General features: G+C 45.8%; 1 protein-coding gene across 1 annotated transcript in view; it reads left to right on the top strand.

The window, feature by feature from the left end:
- CTNNA2 (catenin alpha 2) overlaps window positions 1-21,371 on the top strand; it is a gene marked incomplete at its 3' end in the record, with an annotated part of 719,772 nt that overhangs the window by 151,825 nt on the left and 546,576 nt on the right. The window contains exon 4 of the mRNA XM_015422279.1: window positions 16,943-17,062. Within this exon, the coding sequence (XP_015277765.1) occupies window positions 16,943-17,062 (120 nt within the window). The remainder of the gene's footprint in view (window positions 1-16,942; window positions 17,063-21,371) is intronic.

The raw sequence follows: 21,371 nt of genomic DNA on the forward strand, positions 1-21,371 counted from the left end.
GGAGGGCCACTATTGCTGTTTCCAAGGCTGCAGAAGTCCATCCCCCCCATTGCTTTGGCAATCATAATTGATCTGCGCCAGCATTTCTGCTGCAGACGCTGCCAAAACGCACCACCACAAATCGCCCAAACCTCTGAAAACCACATGGAGGGTCATGGGAGGTTCGGCTAGCAAACCACGAGCCAGGCGATTTTCATCACAAATTCGAGTTTGTGAGCCAGTTCGTGCCTAGTCAGGATGCAGAGGGACAGTTCAATCCTTGCTGGTGTCTAAGGTGCTACTGGACTTGAATCTAACTCACCTACTGCAGACCAGCATGACTACTCTCCTGAAACTTCATGCATGGTATTTGTTTACATTAAGTTTGCATTACATTCAAGAACCTGAAAGCTTAATTGTGTGTTCCAGCCATGACTGATTTAAATTCAGTTAATCAGGGCTATTTTTGAGCAGGAACGCACAGGAACGGAGTTCCGGCTGGCTCCCAAGTTGGCCACGCCCAGCAGGAACTCATTAGCATAATAGGCCACACCCAACAGCAGAAACTCATTAGGATTGGCTACATTAGGGGTGTGTGGCCTAACATGCAAAGGAGTTCCTGCTCCAAAAAGAGCCCTAGGTTTTGACAACAAACAAGGTAAACAGAATAACAACCAAAAGGTGGGTGTGGCTGGATGAGCACACTTCTGGTAACATGGGGGTGCGGCCTAATGTGCTAAGGAGCTGTGCTGTCAGGGGTGTGGCCCAATATGCTAATGAGTTCCTGTTGTTGGGTGTGGCCTATTATGCTAATGAGTTCTTGCTGGGCTTTTTCTACAAAAAAAAGCCCTGCTTAATTAATTCCATTTCTATGCCGCCTTTCCCCAGAGGCTCAGGGCAGGTTACGGCAATATAACAACAACTTCATCTAAAAATGCATAAAACGTTAAAACAACAATTGGATATAAAATACGTAATGCATAAGATAATAACAGTAGCCTTATCTTACAGTCCTTTCCAAATTCTGAATTGGTTTGACTGTTGTGAAAGGATTTTAAGCTGAGGCTACTGTTACGAATATGGAAGGCACCCGAGGACTCTTGGTAATAGCTGGGTGTTTGAATCCAAGAGTGTTGGGTTTTAAAAATTGGTTTTTAGCAGAGATAAAATAGCTTAGCAGTGCCAGAGTAAAATAATTCAGACTCAGAGTCCATGTGTGTTTAAAATAGAAAGTTTTTACTACATTCTAGCATAGGGAAGGGTAACTGGGATGAAAATAACAAGGGAGCTAAATTCCCTACATCTTTACACTACAAAGACAAGACTAGAAGAGAGATAATGGCTTTTCTTACTTCTTCTTGAGAACAGCAAACAAAGACGGGAAGAGGAGCCATAAAATGCTAAAACACCTTGACACTTTACTTCCAATGAAACTCCTAAATCAGGGAGAATTTTCCTGGGCTTGTAGTCCTAAAATAACATTGGTTACATGGGAAACATGTGATTTCCTGTGAGCAACACAAACAAACATTTAACCCCAGATACACTGAGTGTAATTTTAACTTGTAATACCCAACAGAGAGACACTCCTAATCTGAGAGATGTTCCTGCAACAAAATGCACCCGTTTAAATCCGGAGAGCACATCAAGCACAAGCACTGTTGCTGCTGCTGTGACCGTGGAGCTTTATGAGAGTTGTGGGAGACGCCCGGGGAAAGTGAGAATCACTTCTGTCTGCCAGCAGCTTCATATTGGAATTCTTAAGCGCAAGCTGGAATTCCCATAGGAAGAGCGAGGATTTATTCTTCTTTTCTTCCCTAATTTTGGTCATATGGACTTTAGCGCCTGTATATTTCTGCTAATGTTTATGCATATATTAATGTATGGATTGTATAGTCATTCCGTGTAAACACGACAACAACTAGAAGTAGAATATTTATTACAGAAAGATTATCAATTTATATAAAAATTATAAACACATAAAAACATAACACATATTGTCTTATTTACAGAGCTTATATGTATATCTTTATACACTGGTTCCCCATTGTTTGTAATTAATTATATAGAAGCATTGCTTACTAGGTAGTTGGTTGACCTTACAAAGACATTGACCCCTCCCATTTTTAAAATCCTGGTTGTTGTTTTTTTCATGGTCCTAACAACCTACTCTCCTAGACATCTGTTGAAATATTTAAAAGAAATGACATTCTTTTAGCATCTTTTTCGGACCTGAACAAAAAAACATGTAGCATTTTCTGTAAGTGACCTGAAAAATCCAACAAGTTCCCCTGCAACCATTGCCTAGATCCATGAATGTCTTCCTAAATACTCAATAAACAGACCTAATTGCCTCCCACCCCACCCCGGGAACCGACATTCAGTGAAAAGGAGGAATACTGGCCTGTAATGGAAGTTGTCAGCGCATACATTTGCATAAGAATGGAAGCAAAAAATGTAGTCTTCTGTATGTTACAATTGTAGCCACTTCCATGTCAGAAAATTCATTAGTAGTTTCAGAGAGGGAAAAGTAGCAGCAGGAACAAATCATAGGATGATTAGATTCTGTTTTTCATGGTAATTTTCTTCACTGTCATAGCAGTTGGTGAGGTTTGTACTTGTGCTTTTTTTAAAGGGGAAGCAATGAGTTGAGACTGCCGCTGGGTAATTAAAGCACAGCGGCAAAGAATAGCTTTCCCTATTTGTGTTTAGCTATTCTTACCTAATTTGATTGCATATGTTTTAATACAGGAACTGATGTATAGGAAGAAAGGAGGAAAAACATATGTATGTACTGAGGAAATGAAGTCAATTTAGAGGGTTTATATGTCATCCTTCTGCTATATTTTCATATCATTCTAGTAAGCTAACAAACATGTGAAATCATCATAAAACTCAGCAGTAAAAAACAAATATAGTAAATCTTACATAAGAACATCAGAAGAGCCCTGCTGGATCAGAGCCGTGGTCCATCCAGTCCAGCATCCTCCTGTCTCACACAGTGGCCAAGCAGTTCTTCTGAAGGGCCAACAACAGGACAGAGGCCAAGACCTTCCCCTGATAAGAGCATCAGAAGAGCCCTGCTGGATCAGAGCCGTGGTCCATCCAGTCCGGCATCCTGTCTCATCCTGCCAACCAGTTCTTCTGAAGGGCCAACAACAGGACAGAGGCCAAGACCTTCCCCTGATAAGAGCATCAGAAGAACCCAGCTGGATCAGACCAGTGGTCCATCTAGTCCAGTGTCCTGTCTCACATAGTGGCCAACCAGTTCCTCTGGAGGGCCAACAACAGGGCAGAGAGGCCGAGGCCTTCCCTCATTGTTGCATTCTGGCACTGAACATGGAGGTTCCTTTCAGTTTCCATGGCTAGAAGCCACTGATAGACCTATCCTCCATGAATCTATCTCATCCCCTTTTAGAGTTGTCTATGCTGTGACCATCACTGCTTCCTCCGGCAGTGAATTCCACATTTTAATCACTGACTCTGTAAAGGAGCAGTTATTTTGTCCATCCTGAATGTATTTCCCATCTGCTTCATTGGATGCCCTTGAGTTCTAGAATATGGAAATACAGTATGGAAAACAGCAGAACTACTACAAGTAGAGAGAGAACTTTTTTGACAGCAGTGCCAAATGTCAGGGATGGACATAGTGTAGCCATCTCCAAGGTGGGAAATTCCTAGGGGTTTGGGCCAGAGGCTGGGGGAGGCAGAGTTTAGGGAGGTTCTTCAGCAGGGATGTGATTCCAGAGAGTTCACCCTCCGAAACTGCCATTTTCTCTAGAGGAACTGATCTCTGTCATCTGGAGGCCAGTTGTAATTCCAGGAGAACTCCAGGCCGCACCTGGAGGCTGGCAACCCTAGATTTCATTTTGTACAACAGTTTGATTTGAGTCCAGAAACACCTTAGTGTCCTGGAATACCGGCAGCGTAAGGCAACAGAGCTAGGCCACAGTCAAGAGAGCCAGTTTGGTGTAGCGGTTAAGAGCGCAGACTCTAATCTGGGCGAACTGGGTTTGATTCCCCACTCCTCCTCATGCAGCTGCTGGTGTGATCTTGGGTCAGTCATAAGTTCTTTCAGAGCTGTTCTCTCACAAGCAGTTTCTGTCAAGGGCTCTCTCAGCCCCACCTATCTCACAGGGTGTCTGTTGTGGGGAGGGGAAGGAGTTTGTAAGCCACTCTGAGACTCCTTTGGGTAGTGAAGGGTGGGGTATGAATCCAATCTCTTCTTCTTCTTCTTCTTCTTCTACGTCACAGGGTGTCTGTTGTGGGGAGGGGAAGGGAAAGGAGTTTGTCAGCCGCTCTGAGACTCCTTTGTGTAGTGAAGGGCGGGGTATGAATCCAATCTCCTCTTCTTCTTCTTCTTCTACCTCACAGGGTGTCTGTTGTGGGGAGGGGAAGGGAAGGAGTTTGTAAGCCGCTCTGAGACTCCTTTGGGTAGTGAAGGGCGGGGTATAAATCCAATCTCTTCTTCTTCTCTTCTAGTCCAGAGATCAAATACCAGTTTAGCAGCAGAGTTCATGGGTTGTTCAGGAAAGTCTGAGGTCATTGATCAGCAAGGTTCAGGCAGATCTGAAAAGCAGATTTGAGGGTCAGTCTAAAGGTCACAGGAGGCAGGCAGAGTCCGTTGGGTTTGATAGTATATTGAAAAAATTGTATTTAACAGAGATACTATAACCCAGCAGAGCCTGAGTAAAATAATTCAGACTGAGAGTCCATGTGTGATTAAAATATAACATTTTTACTAAATTCTAGCATGGGGAAGGGTAACTGGTCTCTCTGCACAAAAGTCCAACAGCTGAAGTTATGTTGATATGACAGATTGTGCAGATCTGTACTCATGATTGTCTTTAAGTGGTTTTCCATTGGTAAGTTTGGGATAGTCCTTATCAATTGGAGTGCTTACAGGAGTGGAATCTTTCATTCCTACAGATTCAACAAAGTCCATGATCTTTTGCTTTTGGCTCAAAAGAAAACTTCCATCCTCAGTTCTTTCAATTTGTATTCCAGGGTAGTACTTTATAGTTCCTAATTGTTTCACTTCAACTTTCTTTTGTTCAGTTCATCCGCTATTTCTTGTACATCTCCTTGATTTTGACAACAGCTGAGTTGTGGTCACAAAGTTCACAGGGTTGTGATGAGTTGCTTCCACAATCTGCAATTCTCCAGGTCTGATTTATATAGGCATTCCTTCACAAGCCTGATTAATAGACATCTGCCGGGAGGTGCTCCTGCACTTACTCGGAACTTCTATTGTTAAGCAGCTGGCACTGAGCCAAGAGATGAGCACTCTGTCTCTGTGTCCTTAAGTCTTGCCGGAGCCTTTCCCTTCACGGTTCAATTAAGTAGGGGGAGCCTGGTGGGCTACTTTCCTGCAGTTGTGCTTCGTCGGCTGCTTCAGAGCTAGGCGTAGGTGGGTCAAGGTCAGCTACTGGTAATGAATCCTGAGGCTCCTTTATCTCTAATTCACTAACTTTAGCTGGTTTGGAGCTGCTTGCCTGTGGCTCCTCGACTCCTGAGGAGTCTTCAGCCACACTGGACTCAGGCTGGGCAAGCTGGCCCACGACACCTAGAGAACAACACTTTTTTTGGACTATGAGCTTTTGAGAGTCAATGGCCCCTTTGTCAGATACAAGTAGTAAGTCATTCCTGCATATGGAGCAGAGGTCCATCAGTGGCTATTAGCCACAAGGCATAGATAGGGGCTCTGGGGCAAGTGATGCTCTGTCTTCTTGGTGCTTGGGAGGGGTCAACAGTGGGAGGGCTTCTAGTGTCCTGGCCCCACTGGTGGACCTCCTGATGGCACTGGTATTTCTGGCCACTGTGTGACACAGAGTGTTGGACTGGATGAGCCATTGGCCTGACCCAACCTTGGCATCTCTTATGTTCTTAGTCCAACCCCCTGTTCAATGCAGGGCCAGCCTACAGTATCCCTGACAAGTGTTTGTCCAGCTGCTGCTTAAAGACTGACAAAGGGAACTTTGACTCTTGAAAGCTTATACCCTCAAAATCTTGTTGGTCTCTAAGGGTGCTGCCAGACTAGAATCTAACTGGATGGCTTGTGTACTGTCGAGGGGAATTGCACATACACATTTTGCCTATAATCAGTCTGTTGGATGCAGTAAGAGGTCGCTCGTCCCTTTAACTCTACTGCGTCCTTCCATCCGGCAGTTTCAGATGGAGGCCGTGGATACTTTGTTCGCTTCCTTTACCCTTGTGGGATTGCTGCTTCTTCCCCGTGACGTGAAGGTGGGAGGGGGAGTACCCTCCCAAGCCCACGTGTTCCTGGGCTGGGACTGAGAGATAAAAGTACCCCCCCACACACACCCGCCTGCCTGCAGGTGCTTCGGCTGAGACCGAGGCAGCTTCAGGGAAGACGGGTTTTGCTTTCTCCTACTGATAGCGTTGGGTGTTACAAGTTAAAACACTTTTCAGTATTTACTGGGTTAATTATCTTTGTTAAGTCACATGTTTGTTTTTATGATGTTTTAGACAGTTAGAAAGCCCGGCAATTTCAAAGCTAGTTTGTTGTTCTGATTGGAGACCAAAGTGCCAAGTATTAGCATTTTATGGCTTCTCTTCCCGTCTTCTTTGTTCTGAGCAAGAAGAAGAAGCCTCTCTTCTGCCATTTTTCAGTCTAGCTGTAAGGATGTAGGCATATTAGCTCTTTGTTATTTTACATCCCGTGTACCTTTTCCCCATGCTAGGCTGTAGTAAACTTTTATTCTTTTAAACACACCATGGACTCTGCCTCTTTAATACTCTGCTAACAAATTTTAAATCAAAATAATCCCAACAGATAGTCTTTGTGGGATTTCAGTCTTAGAAGCATTCCTGGTTTCATGTGCTTCTGTCATTACCATAGCTGAGGTCTCTGCAGACCGAGTTTCTTCAGAAGAGCAGTGTCTTGCAGTGTCAATTCGAGGACATTTTTTAAAAAAATATAAGTCGTAAGCACCCATTGCTGCTGCAGCAAATGGATCTGTATGTTCTAACCTGGCCCTAGCCTGGTATATGTGTGTGTGTGTGTGTGTGTGTGTGTGCTTGTGTTAAGTGCTGTCAAGTCACTTCTGATTTATGGCAACCCAATGGGTTAATGACCTCCCAAATGTCCTCTTGTTAGCCGCTTTGCTCAGGTCTCACAGACTGACAGCGACACCTTCCTTAATTGAGTCCATCTATCTCATGCTGGGTCTTCTTCTGTTTCTGCTTTCGTCTTTTCCCAGCATGATGGTCTTTTCCGAGTGACCGAGCCCGATTAGATGGTGGGGGGGGGGGAGAGAAGTCAGAATAATATGTCAGCCGGGCAAGCCTATCGATAGCATTGTGAAGAAGAATTTCATTAGACAGAGATTAAAATTCACTGCCAGAGGATGTAGTGAGTTGGCCAAAGCTTTAAAAGGGGATTCAACAAATTCATGGAGGATAAGTCTACCAATGGCTACTACCCATGGCGCCTGAGTGGAGCTCCCACATTCAGAGGCACTAAATCCTCTTGAGTCCCAGAGCCAGGAGGCAACATCAGGGGAAGGCCTCAGCCTCTGTTGTTGGCTGTTCAGAGGAACTGGGAGGCCACTGGGGTGAGACAGGAAGAAGAAGAAGAAGAAGAAGAAGAAGAAGAAGAAGAAGAAGAAGAAGAAGAAGAAGAAGAAGAAGAAGAAGAAGAAGAAGAAGAAGAAGAAGAAGAAGAAGACGACGACGACGACATAGGATTTATACCCCACCCTTCACTTGGAGTCTCAGAGCGGCTTACAAACTCCTTTCTCTTCCCCTCCCCACAACAGACACCCTGTGAAGATCCCATGAAGGAGAGAGTCTGCTCCTGTGGTATCAAAGAGGTGGAATCAGTTGAGTGTGGCTTTTTTATGGCTGTTTTTTCTCAGGAAATTCATTCACACACAATCTCCCCACTGCTCCCCACTGCTTAAAAGATTTTCAGGCTGTTCTGATGTTGATATTTCAAAGAAGCTTTTATTGGGTGTTAATCAACAGACCATTATTAGCTGTGCAAAACTATTTTTGGAGGCTTGTAAAATTTGTCGGGAAATTTTATGTATGGATTTTAAATTTCAGTAAATTCCACCTGTTGTGTTAGCAGAATTGACCTTTTGTATTCTTCTGTTTGCTTTATTGTACATCTTTTATCTTTCAATTTGCACTGGTCATAGACCAAATAAATCCGAATCTTACAACCTGTTGCACATATCATTACAATGATGTATTGAAAAGACAATATTATGACACCCTGCTGTATCTGCTGATGGACAGATGGACATGACTCCGGGAAATCTGGCCAGAGAGTTTAACTCAGCTTAGAGGGAACACTGATCACATCCCTGCTGAAGAACCTCCCTAAACCTCCCTAAACTCCACCCCCCCAGCCTGTGCCCCCCAAAGAATTCTACAAAGGAATAGAAAGTTAAAGCACACACACATCCAGACAGTTTGGTGTAGTGGTTTGGTGTAGCAGTTAGGGGTGTGGTTTTGTGGTTAGGATCAGTGCTCTCTCTAATCTGTGGAGTCTTGTGAGCAAAAATTCTACTCTTGTGAGCTACTGGCATTAAAGTTGTGAGCGAGCGATTCGGCTACTGCATAAATTAGTTTGCTCTGGAGCCATCCTTCCTGAGCTAAGACAAAAATCCGTGAGCCGGAGGCTAGAAAACTGTAATCCTCCAAGAGCTTACAGAGCTCTTCTTACAGGAGCTACTGTAAGCTCTTGGAGGATTGGCTACATTAGGGGTGTGTCGCTTAAGATGCAAATGAGTACCTGCTACAAAAACAGCCCTGAATAATAATAATAATAATAATAATAATAATAATAATAATAATAATAATAAGCTGAGTTAGTGTGAGCTAGCTCACAGTTTTCTAGCCTCCGGCTCACGGATTTAATAATCTTGCTGGCTCTGAGTGATTTACAGTTACTCATTCAATGCGGGACTAACAGTGATTTATGGGGGTAAGGGAGGACAATATATCTTTTTAAATCACACACTTCACAGTCAGCGAGGGTTTGTTCAGCTGCAGGTCAGACGTATTCTGGCATATTCACTTCGGCTTGGCTAGATGACGTCAGCTTCTCCAGGTCTTGCAGCGCCACACTGCCACCGCCTGGCCGGACTGGCCCATTACAGGCTTCGGAGTCAAAGAGATTTTTCTTCAGGCTTACAATCTCGCGAGCTGAGCATTCCGGTCGCCGGCTAACACCACCCTCACTGGGGGGGGGGGCCTTTGGTGTGCCCAACCTCTCTAAGGGGTGGTACCTATTTTATCTACTTGTCGAAGCTTTCGAACCGCTGGGTGGACGGCGAGCTAGGGACAAGGCTGGTAGCTCACACCAGCATGGGGCTAGAACTGACAGACGTACTATTCAGCTCAGATGTTACTAACCAGAGGGTAAATCCTCTGTGCCACCGCTCCCCTGTTAGAGGGAACATGGGTTAGGAGTATGGAGTCTAGTCTGGGAGAGCCAGGTTTGATTCCCCAATCCTCCACATGCGGCTGCTGGGTGACCTTGGGCAAGCCATAGTTCTCTCAGAGCTGTTCTCTCAAGAGCAGTTCTCAAAGAGCTCTCTCAGCCCCATCTGCCTCAAAGGGAAGGAGATAGTAAACCACTCTGGGACTCCGAGTAAAGAACGGGGTATAAATCCAATCTCTTCTTCTCTTCTTCTTCTGACGTGTGCTTATATTTAAAAGCAAACAAATGTATACTAAAAATGCACTTTGCCTCATTTGGTATCATCCTATTTTAAGATATTCTGGATTTTGTCCGGGTCATGTCCTGACCTGGGTGGCCCGGGTTAGTGTGATCTTGTCAGATCATGGAAGTTAAGTAGGGTCGACTGTGGTTGTTATTTGGATGGGAGACCACCAAGGAAATTCAGGGTTGCCACATGGAGGCGCGCATTGTCAAACCATCTCCAAATGTCTCTTGCCTTTAAAACCCAAGGGGGTTGCCATAAGTCGGCTATGACTTGATGGCACAAGACACACACACACTCCTAGTGTTATAACTCAGTCTGTTTGAGAATCAGCTTCTAAGTAAATGTCATAGCTTCACAATCCTTTGTCCAAATAACTTGTTTAAGTATTTGTTTGCTGTTCCAAGAGGGACCTCTTCATCTGCCTTTCATCTTCCATATGCTGCAAATTGAGCCTCTATACGATTAGCACTTCACGCACACGGGGCTTATTAGTTTGCAGCCAGATGTTGGCCCACAACGTTGCCGCAGGAGTGTTATGATGTAGATAAAAGAGAGATCTTAGTAAATAATTTTGAATTTTCTCCCTTGCCGTTAAATCAATCACACCCAATTGTTCTGTTTTTTATATATATAAAAAAATGTGCAGTAACTTTCCCAGGGAAGTTTTGTACATTTGGATTACTTTATATTCTGGAAACAAACAAACAATGATTGTTAGAATTGGTGAAAAGATTTGTAGTGGTGCTGCCAGTTGGCCATAGGCTTGCCAAATCTGGTGGGGGTAGGGTTGCCATCTTCAGGCTGAGGAACTCCTGGAGGTTTGGGGATGGAGCCTGGGGAGCACAGGAACCTCCATGGCGTACAGTGCCATAGAGTCCAAGGCATCCTTTTTCTCCAGGGGAACTGATCTCTGTAGTCTGGAAACGGACTGGAATTCTGGGGGTATCCCCAGCTCCTTCCTAGAGGCTGGCATTCTTAGGTGGCCAGTTTGGGAATTTTCATGTGAAGTCATCTCCCTTATATATAAAAGTCAAATGGTGGTGGCACTTCTCTAGAACATTCCACACGCTCCGGAATTGGTTAACGCTTTGGTGTGTCACTCAGAATCTGTCCCTATCCACTGGCTGCATTGCTTGAGTCTCGCCTCCAACGTTCTAAACAGTTTGTTGTTCCTCCCCCCCATAGCCAGTCAGAACACAGAGGTTATTTGCATATGCAGCCTCATTGGCCTTTGCCTTGGAACACAGAGGTCGTTTGTATATGCGACTTGATTGGCATTTGCCTCTAACATTCTAAACAGTTTTGCTGTTCTGAGGTAAAATGTGTCCAATCTCCAGGTGAGGGCTGGAGATCACTCAGAATTACAACTGCTTTCCAGATGTAAGGAGATAGGGTTGCCAACTCCAGGTGGGAAATTCCTGGATATGTGAGGGATGGAACCTAGAGAGGGTGAGGTTTCAGGAGGTGTGGGACCTCGGACAGGTACAAAGCCATAGACTCCACCCTCCAAACCAACCATTCCCTTCTGGGGAACCATCGTTGCCAATCTCCAGGTGAGGGCTGGATATCATTCAAAATTACAACTGTTCTTTAGGTAGCAGAGATCAGTTCCTCTGAACAAAATGGTGGACTCATTATACCCTGCTGAGGTCGCCACAGCGAATTGACACTGAGTGTCCAAGGTCGGGGCACCCGCCCAGAGCCTCTTTCTAGAGATCACTGTATTTATTTCCACAACGGGCCTTTTACCTAGTTCCATAAATATTTAAAATTATTACTTGATTTCAACACAAACTTCATCCATCTTCAATGTATATTCCCTTAGTTGTAACTTTTTGATGTTTTTATTTATTTGGCATTTTTTTTGCAAAAAATCTCACAAACCTCTGAGTAATGTTTATTTTCTGAAGACGAGGGATAGTGATGGGCAATGGCTACATATTTTAATTTGCCCATCTGCATTATCACAAAGTTTATATCTCACCCTTAGTTTGGTTTGCTCCGACCTCAGATATAACCTTTATTTCTCTTTATTGGCAGGTATGTCTATACTGCTAGGCTTGTAGATAGGACAGATATAACCATATTCATGAGAATGCCTGGTGCCTTACCATTGAGGGGTTTAATTTTTTGATTCTGCCTCCGAGTTAATTTGTTCATTCTGCCTTTGGGATGGTGATTCTCTCTGTAATATGCCTGCCCCCTTGGGCCAGACACTCTGCCTTTCAGCCTAAACCTACCTCACAGAGCTGTTGTGAAAATAAAATGGTGGAGAGGATAATGATGTATGCTGGCACGAGGGCTGCCAACTTCCAGGTGGCACCTGGAGATCCCCCATTACTACAGTCGGTCTCCAGATATCCAAGATCAGTCCCCTTGGAGAAAATTAGTGCTTTGGAGGGTAGACTCTGTGGCATTATAGCCTGGGGAGGTCCTTCCTCTCCAGGCTCGGACCACAAAATCTCCAGGTATTCCCCAACCCAGACCTGGCAACGCTATACACTGCCCTGAGATCTTTGGAGGAAGTGATGGATGGATGAATTAATGTTTTCAAAAAAACTCCCTTATTGATAAAGAAATATTTACTCCAAAACTCAAACACATTCTTCATGACTGTATCTTTCATGCCCACTGAATAATGCACTTTCAGTCCACTTTTGATGCACTTCGGTGATTGTTTGAAGTGGGTCTTGCCATTTCACACAGCAGGATCCACTTGCAAAATGTATTGAAAGTGCATTAGTCCATGTGTGTGAAGGCAGCTATTACGTGGGGATCTGAATCTCCCACATCCTAGTCTTGTACCAGAACCAATGCATCTGATTTCTAAGATGAGGTTATCCTGCCTGATTTTCATCTAGGTTTCCTCAGAAGCTCATATTGTCAGGGATATTTTGAGTCGTCTGGGATGTTTAGTTATTGCTCCTGCAGACCTCAGGCATTCATCGTGGCTGGGGTGCATGGGGCCTTGGGGAGTCACAGAAAAAGAGTCTCAATTAGGGTTTCCCAGAGTTCCCATGGAAATCAGGCTGCTTCCTTGAGCACTGGGTACTATGATAACTGTGAACTCATTTTGTAAAGTGCTATTCTATTGATATGGTGTCACAGCTCAGGTGGGGTGTCACCTGACGCTGCCACCACTCTGGATTTAGGTTCTCTTGAGAAGGCCCAGAGCACCCTCCTAAGGCCTTCAGACCTCCCTTTTGGCCAAATAACAGGTGTGAGGACCAGGCAGAGTGAAACAAGGAAAAGGTTTATTTTATAGGAGGTCAAACAACAAGGTGCAGAATAATAACAGTAAGTGGGTGAAAAGAAAAGTAACCAAATGCCCTAACACGTCGAAATATATACTGCCCCTAGCTCACTATCTCAAGTGGCCTCACACTACTAAACTTCCCTCAGGATGAGGGTCTCTCTTCTGCAGCAGCCTTCCTTCTGGCTCTGCCCTCCGGAAGAAAGAACTGCCTTTGCTCTGGCACCAGCCCTTTTGTTCCCCAGCCCTCTTCTTCCCTATTGGTCAATTTTGGCTCCAAAACCTCTTAGGCCCAGCCTCACATACTGCTAGCCAGGCTCCATGAGCCTAGTAGGCCTCTGGTGGCACAGCCCAGATCATGACATAGGGATTGAGAATAAAACAACCAATATTATAATGCCCTTGTATAGATCAATGCTGCAGCCTCATTTGCAACAGTGCTGCTCACTGTATCTCCAGGAGGAAATTGCGGAGCCGGAAAAAGTACAGAGGTGGGTGTTAAGTCGGGCGCTTAACAAGAGTCGGAGAGTGATTTCAGCAAGAATGCGGTTTATTCTTCAGCTTAGTTACAGTATAACGATCGCCTGACTAAAAGGGGGCATGATAGAAGTCTACAAAATTATGCATGGGGTGGGGAGAGTTGACAAAGGGATTTTTTCTCCTACTCCCAAAATACTAGAACTCAAGGGCACCCAATGAAGCTGATGGGCAGTAGGTTCAGGATGGACAAAAAAAACATACTACTTGACACAGAGAGTGAATAACATGTGGAACTCTCTGCCAAAGGATGTAGTGATGGCCACAAAAATAAACAGCGTTAAAGGGTGATATAAAGAGGCAACGGATATGAAATTAAGCAAACTCCGCCGCACGGCGGAAGTCAGGAGGGCTTGGTGTGATGTGGCCCATGGGGTCGCAAAGAGTCGGACTCAACTGTGCGACTGAACAACAACAACAAAGGGGGATTAGATAGATTAATGGAGGATAAGTCTGTCAATGGCTACTAGCCATGGCGACTGAGGGGGATCCTCTGAATCCCAGAGCCAGGAGGCAACATTTTTTTATTTATTCGTTTAATTTATATCCCACCCTCCCTGCAAACACGAGGGGAAGACCTCAGTCTTTAAGCCCTGTTGCTGGCCATCCATAGGAACTGATTGGCCACTGGGTGAGACGGGATGCTGGACTAGATGGACCCTCACTGGTCTGATCCAGCAGGGCTCTTCTTATGTTCTTAGCAGGGGAAGGCCTCGGCCTCTCTGCCCTGCTGTTGGCTCTCCAGAAGAACTAGTTGGCCTCTGTGTGAGACTGGATGCTGGACTAGACGGACCCTCACTGGTCTGATCCAGCAGGGCTCTTCTGAAGTTCTTATGGAAAGGCCTCAGCCTCTAAGCCCTGTTGTTGGACCTCCAGAGGAACTGGCCCTCCATTGTATAAGACAGGATGCTGGACTAGATGGACCACTGGTCTGATCCAGCAGGGCTCTTCTGATGTTCTTATAAGGGTCTTGGCCTCTATGCCCTGTTGTTGGCTAACCATAGTAACTGGCCACTGTGTGAGACAGGATGCTGGACTGGATGGACCACTGGTCTGATCCAGCAGGGCTTTTCTGATGTTCTTATGCCCGTGTAGGAAAAGTTCTGTTGAATAATTCGTTTTTGCACATTTTACAGAAAGCCAGGCCAGTAGGAGCCTTCCTGGCCGCCTTTCTTTGCACCTGGGCTGAAGAAGACATGGTTATTGTTGGGGGCATAAAAAAAACCCCCATGGCTCCTGCAGGGGGTTGGCTTTTGGCATCAAAATCCTCTGCAGCCTTGAGTAGTGACTCGACAGGAGAATATCTGCAGTGGGGGGCGTGTTGAGTTTTATTAGCCATCTCTCTCCTCTGACAGGTCTCCTACTTTTTTCTCAGCAGTGATTGGTGGCTTATATGGGGTCTCAGATAAGTCCCGACATCTCATATCCCTTTTGGGCAGAGGTATATGGCTACCTCGGGCATTTGAAAGCTCTGGGTTAGATTCCGGTAGTGCTTTTCGTTTCTTAAGAAGGTGAGGGTTTTGCTGTTTTGATGGAATTGTTTTGCAAAATGGAATTGCTTCTTCTTCTCCTTGGGAAGGGGGATTTCTTTTCTTTTCTTTTCTTTTTGCAAGGAGACGGGATCAGAATACTGAAATACTTTATTCTTGTTGTGCTCCCCAGTTTTCATGTGAATTGCCGAGAAACAGTAATTTGTCATGACAGTTTATTTTTTATTATTGTTGTTATCTTTGCAATGCTAACTTGATGGCAAACCTTAGAATTCCCTTTCATACAGTCAATCAGAACAGCTTTGATGGGGTGATTTTCTGTCTTGTGGTGTGCTTCTCTGTATCTGGAAACTAATAGTTTTTTGAATGATTGTGTAGAAGCACACAGGACAAAAATTGAAGGTTCACAATCACTCGGATGTCACTGCTGCTGTTCTTCATGTTGTGCCTGGAGTGTTCTTCCGTAGTTGAAAGTCTGTGATTTAGGGTTGCCAGCTCTGGGTTGGGAAACACCTAGAGATTTTGGGAGTGGAACATGAAAAGAGTGGGATTTGGGGGTGGGGACTTCAATGGGGCCTAATGCCATAGAGTCCACCTTCCAGAGCAGCCATTTTATCCAGGTGAACAGATTACCTGTAATCCCAGGACATCTCCAGCCATCACCTGGAGGTTATCAACCCTATATCCTGCAACATGTACAAGAGTGGAAGGATTCGGTTCTTGGCCTTTCACATAATTTAATCCCCCCCATAATTTACAGTATCAACCACATATGTTTTGGGGTGCAAACAGGTGTATCCTAAAACTCGGATCAAAAGCATGCTGATTGTTATTCCGGTTTTTGAAAGCCGAAATTAGCTTTTGGGAATCCAAAACCCATGCAAAGATGTTTGGAATGTAAGAGAAGTGTCCTTTGGGGAGGACATTCTTACCTGAAGAGGATCTCGATGCGGTGAAAGTTTGCCTGACTGCTTCCTGCCTTCTTCTGTGGTCACATTGATGGCCGTTTCCAATAAGAGGGGAGGCTCTATGCAGTAATGGGATGTGGTCCCATTGGCCTGGCTGCTCTCTGCTCTTCCTCAGTGGTTGCACTAATGGTAACTGGAAGTAGGACACAGAAGATTTCCTCAGTGGATGTAGGATGGAAGGTGTTATTTATCTACGTCCTGCCCTCTTTCTGTTGGTCGAATCAGTGGCAGTTAGAAGAATGAAACTCAGTTCTACCAGTATTTGGAGCAATCAAGGCATTGGCAAGCTCGAAATAGACTTTTGAGACAGCGGCCCCAAATGGCTTTTTTTTTTTTTTTAACATACTGCAAGGGGTATTTATTCCTCCTAGAGATCAGTCAGGTTTGTGAGGGAGTTTAACACTACGCTTTAGGGATTTAGTCAGGGATTCCTCACTACGCTTTAGGATTGCCAGGTCCCCTTGCCGCACCGGCGGGAGTACTTGGGGGCATCCTGGGACAGCACCACTGTGATGACGTCACCTGGAAGTGAGATCATGTTGACAACACTCTGGTTTAAGGGCAAAACTCTATGGTTTTAGGCCAAATTTACCATAGAGTTTTGCCCTCAAACCAGAGTGTCATGTGCAATATCCCCCAATGTGATGACATAACTTCTGGGTGATGTCATCTCACTGGGAGTGTCGTGCCTGGATGTGGCTGTTTGGAGGTGGGGTTTCCCCTGCCAGTCAGTTGGCCGGCAGTGGGCAGAAGCCCCCCAAATTAGGGGAACCCCCACTGGGACCTGGGGACTGGCAACCCTACTACACTCCCAGTAAGTCTGAAAAACCTGGGATCCTTCCTGATTTGGCTGCTTCACTAAGTAAATGACTTAAGAGCAAGATACGTCATAGTTTGGGGCTGGGATCCAGTAACTGTTTTAGGTATACCTCAGGGCTTGGACATGTCCAGCTGGTACAACTTACATATGCTCTTTCTTTCTCTTCTCTCCCCCCCCCCAATCCTGCATTATAGGTAGAAGAAGCGCTAGAAGCTGTGAAGAATGCCACAAACGAGCAAGACCTTGCAAATCGCTTCAAGGAATTTGGGAAAGAGATGGTGAAACTGAACTATGTCGCTGCAAGAAGGCAACAGGTAAGTATGCACGGAAATAATAAATAAAGCATACTGTTTTAGTATAATAACGGGGGGGGGGTGCAATCTGTCATTTTATCAAGTTCAGAGATTCTGTGGTAAGATCAGGGCTGCCAAGCCCCAGTTAGTGCGGGTGTGTCAAAACCCACAGCCAACAACAAAGTACACACATTCAAGAACTGTAATACTTTTATTGCAGAGCTATAGATGCAGTAACATAAGCACTGTTAAGAATGGTGGCAGCCCCATGGACATAATAGGATATAGGGTATTCGTATGCACACACACCCCACAGCACTGGCCAATTAGGCACCCTCCCGTGCCCGGGATAAAGCTTGGAGACCGTTGGGTAGCTAAGGCTGAGAACCAACACTCTCCCACGGCACCTAGGAGAAACCCAGACAATACAGCTCCCTCCTGCACATCTGTATAGATAAGCATTTCGGCACAAAGCAGAAAAAGCACAGAAAGGAATGCAGTAGCAATTAACCAGACACAGACTGAGCTCTCCAACCCCCATGGCAGCGTAGCTGACAGGGTGATGCCCAGGTCTGAGCTCCTGTTGTGTGTGTGTGTGTGGGTCACCAGTGAGTGCAATAATGTCATTTCCAGGGGAAACCGAGAAACGATAGCAGTAGCTCTGGGAATTTCTGGAGATTCTGGAGATTTCTGGAGATTCTGAATTTCTGGAGATTAGAGCTACCACCTTCGCTTCTGGGTTTCCCGCAAAAGCAACATTATTGTGCTTGCAACACCACCCCTCAGTGTCCCTATACCCAACTCTTTCTGCCGGTTTCCAGCCTCAGTCTGGCAACCCTCGGCAAGATCCATGGATGTGGCTTAACCATGGATGGGTCGCTCCTGTTGTGTGTGTGTGTGTGTGTGTGGGGTCATCAGTGAGTGTAATAACGTCATTTCCAGGGGAAACCCAGAAACGATAGCAGTAGCTCTGGGAATTTCTGGAGATTCTGGAGATTTCTGGAGATTCTGAATTTCTGGAGATTAGAGCTACCACCTTCGCTTCTGGGTTTCCCGCAAAAGCAACATTATTGCGCTTGCAACACCACCCCTCAGTGTCCCTATACCCAACTCTTTCTGCCGGTTTCCAGCCTCAGTCTGGCAACCCTCGGCAAGATCCATGGATGTGGCTTAACCATGGATGGGTCTCGACAGGGCCCCTCCATATCTACCGCAACCCCTTTCATCCAAAAGAAAGGACTCCAAAAAACATAACAGAGAATCCTCCTGAACTGCTTTTGATGCATTGTAGTTCAAGGCACTGAACAATGCAGATCTATGCAGATGATTGTTGGGAGGGGAGAGGGTGTTTGTCCTTCTGCATACCTCATATCTTTCTGTTTACACTCATGCAGCCATGGCACCAGCGTTACCTCGAGGACCACCTACCCCATGTGGACCTAGTGTGGCCACTCCAGCTTTCGTCTGAGGCCCTGTTTGGGGCGCTCCCACCATCTGAGGCTAGATGGGTGGCAACCTGAGAAACGGCCTTCTCGGTAGTGGTGCCCAAACTGTGGGTCTCCACTGCCTTGGGGACCCTAAACCGGGGGGGCAGACGGCACACACGTGTTAGAAAGAAAGGAAGAAAGAAAGAAAGAAAGAAAGAAAGAAAGAAAGAAAGAAAGAAAGAAAGAAAGAAAGAAAGAAAGACAGTAGTCTAAATGATTTCTGGATGGTATAATAAGAACATAAGAGAACATAAGAGACGCCAATGTTGGATCAGGCTAAAGGCCCATCCAGTCCAACACTCTGTGTCACACAGTGGCCAGAAATACCAGGTGCCATCAGGAGGTCCACCAGTGGGGCCAGGACACTAGAAGCCCTCCCACTCTTGCCCCCCCCCAGCACCAAGAACACAGAGCATCCCTTGCCCCAGACCGAGAGTTCCTATCTCTACCTTGTGGCTAATAGCCACTGATGGACCTCTGCTCCATATAAGAACATAGGAGAAGCTAAGGTTGGATCAGGCCAGTGGCCCATCCAGTCCAACACTCTGTCACACAGTGGCCAAAAATACCAGGTGATATCAGGAGGTCCACCAGTGGGGCCAGGGCACTGGAAGCCCTCAGGTGATCAGTGTGTTGAGACATACACCCAAAGTGTCACAAGCTGTGTTGGATCATCTGTCTAATCTTGCCAAGTGGCAAGAAAGATTTTGTCACACATCAGGTGACAATATGTATCAGGATGTGTGATAATAATGAAGCCAAACAAAGAAACTTTAGTGATTTCACTTTTGGTGTAGTGGTTAAGTGCGCGGACTCTAATCTGGGAGAACCGGGTTTGATTTCCCACTCCTCCACTTGCACCTGGCTGGATGACCTTGGGCAAGCCACAGTTCTGGCACAGCTGTTTTTGAAAAAGAGCCGTTTCTGTCAGAGCTCTCTCAGCTCCACCGACCTCCCAGGGTGTCTGTGGTGGGGAGGGGAAGGGAAAGGAGTTTGTAAGCTGCTCTGAGACTCCTTTGGGTAGGGGTATAAATCCAATCTCCTCCTCCTCCTCTACCTTTCTTTGGCCATGCAACTTAAGGTGGTACACTTAGGATTCTCAGGAGACCTTCCATTCTGGTACTAACCAGGCTCACAGCGGTATCCTAAGCTGGTCCTTTCACAATCCGACTCAGCTCTGTTCAGTGATGCTTACTCTCTAGGAAGTGTTTTTAGGATTGCACTGTCAGACCTGCATAGCATCCACCTATCCCCATCCTGTCTGCTCTCTAGTGAACTCAGGTGGTGAGTAAAAACACACACGCACATGCACAGTTCGACCCCCCCATTTCATCCTCACAACAAACCTGTGAGGTTGGCCAGGTTGAGAGCAAATGGCACGCCCACTAAGAAAATGGCCGACTAGAGATTAGATGCTTCTTCTTCTTCGTCAAACATTCTGTCTGTTGAAACTTTCTTGGGGGGGGGGAAATGGGTAGCAACAAATATAGTTATTTAGTTTGAAAAAAATAAAATAAAAGCAACACCATTTTTGGTAAGGAATCAGCATTTTAAAGAGCTCCTTTTAAGAACCCTGTTTATTGAGGGCTTCCTTTTCTAATTGGTCATCATATGCTTTCATCCCCGTAGAGGGCTTGCCTTTAAAAAAAAAAATAGGTCACATGTAATTATAAAAGCTTTTTTTGCAATGTTTATGGGTATAGAACGTTATCTGCTAGGCGACTAAAAATAAACATGTATCCTGTTAATGAGGAACCAGAATCCCTTATGTGTACGGTGACTTTCATCATCTAATGATGGTTTTGGAGGGAGGTGGGGTCCTGCCCCGCCCCCGCCAATGGCTTGGTCCCTTCTCCTCTTGCTGGCTTCCCTCCCACACAATCAAGAGCAGGGACCCAGGAAACTACTTGCGGGTTCCCTCCCAGGCCCTTTTAGAGGAGATTCTGTAGTTCCAGCCAGCCTTCTTGCTGTTCCCCATCTCTTGTGAGGCAGAGAGAGCCCCTTGTGAGAGATGGGGGGGACCTCACTTGTCAGTGCTTCAGGGACCAGCCCCTCTGGGTCCCACCTAGGAATGCCAGCCTCCAGGTGGGACCTGGGGATCCCCTGGAATTTCAGCTCATCCCCAGACTACAGATATCAGTTTCCCTGAAGAAAACGGATGCTTTGGAGGGTGGACTCTATGGCATTTGTACCCCATGAAGGTCCCTATCCTCACCAGGCTCCACTCCCAAATCTCTAGGAATCTCCCAACTAGGAACTGACAACCCTACACCCCACCCTCCCCAATGCTCCCTCTAAGCTCTGGAGTCTTGTGAGCAAAAATTCTACTTTGTGAGCTACTGCCATTAAAGTTGCGAGCGAGCGATTTGGCTACCGCATTAATTAGTTTGCTCTGGAGCCCTCCTCCCTGAGCTAAGACGAAACTGTGTGAGCCGGAGGCTAGGAAACTATGAGCTAGCTCACACTAACTCAGCTTAGAGGGAACATTGTTTAGGAGTACCGACTCTAATCTGGGATAGCCGGGTTTGATTCCCCAGTCCTCCACATGTGGTTGGTGGGTGACCTTGGGCAAACCATAGTTCTCTCAGAGCTGTTCTCTCAAGAGCAGTTCTCAAAGAGCTCTCTCAGCCCCATCTGCCTCTCAGGGAAGGAGATTGTAAGCCACTCTGGGACTCTGAGTGAAGAACGGGGTGTAAATCCAATCTCTTCTTCTTCTCAGCTTAGAGGGAACACTGCTGGTGACTGGGGGGGGGACCTTGGCAACCCTAGCCCCACCCGAAAAGTGCTCATCAGCTGTAAGATGGCCAACAGCTCTTTAAAGGGCAGCCACCTTTCTCTTTCCC

The sequence above is a fragment of the Gekko japonicus genome, unplaced genomic scaffold, assembly GCF_001447785.1.
Source record: "Gekko japonicus isolate JY-2015 unplaced genomic scaffold, Gekko_japonicus_V1.1 scaffold570, whole genome shotgun sequence".
Classification (NCBI taxonomy): Eukaryota; Metazoa; Chordata; class Lepidosauria; order Squamata; family Gekkonidae; genus Gekko; species Gekko japonicus.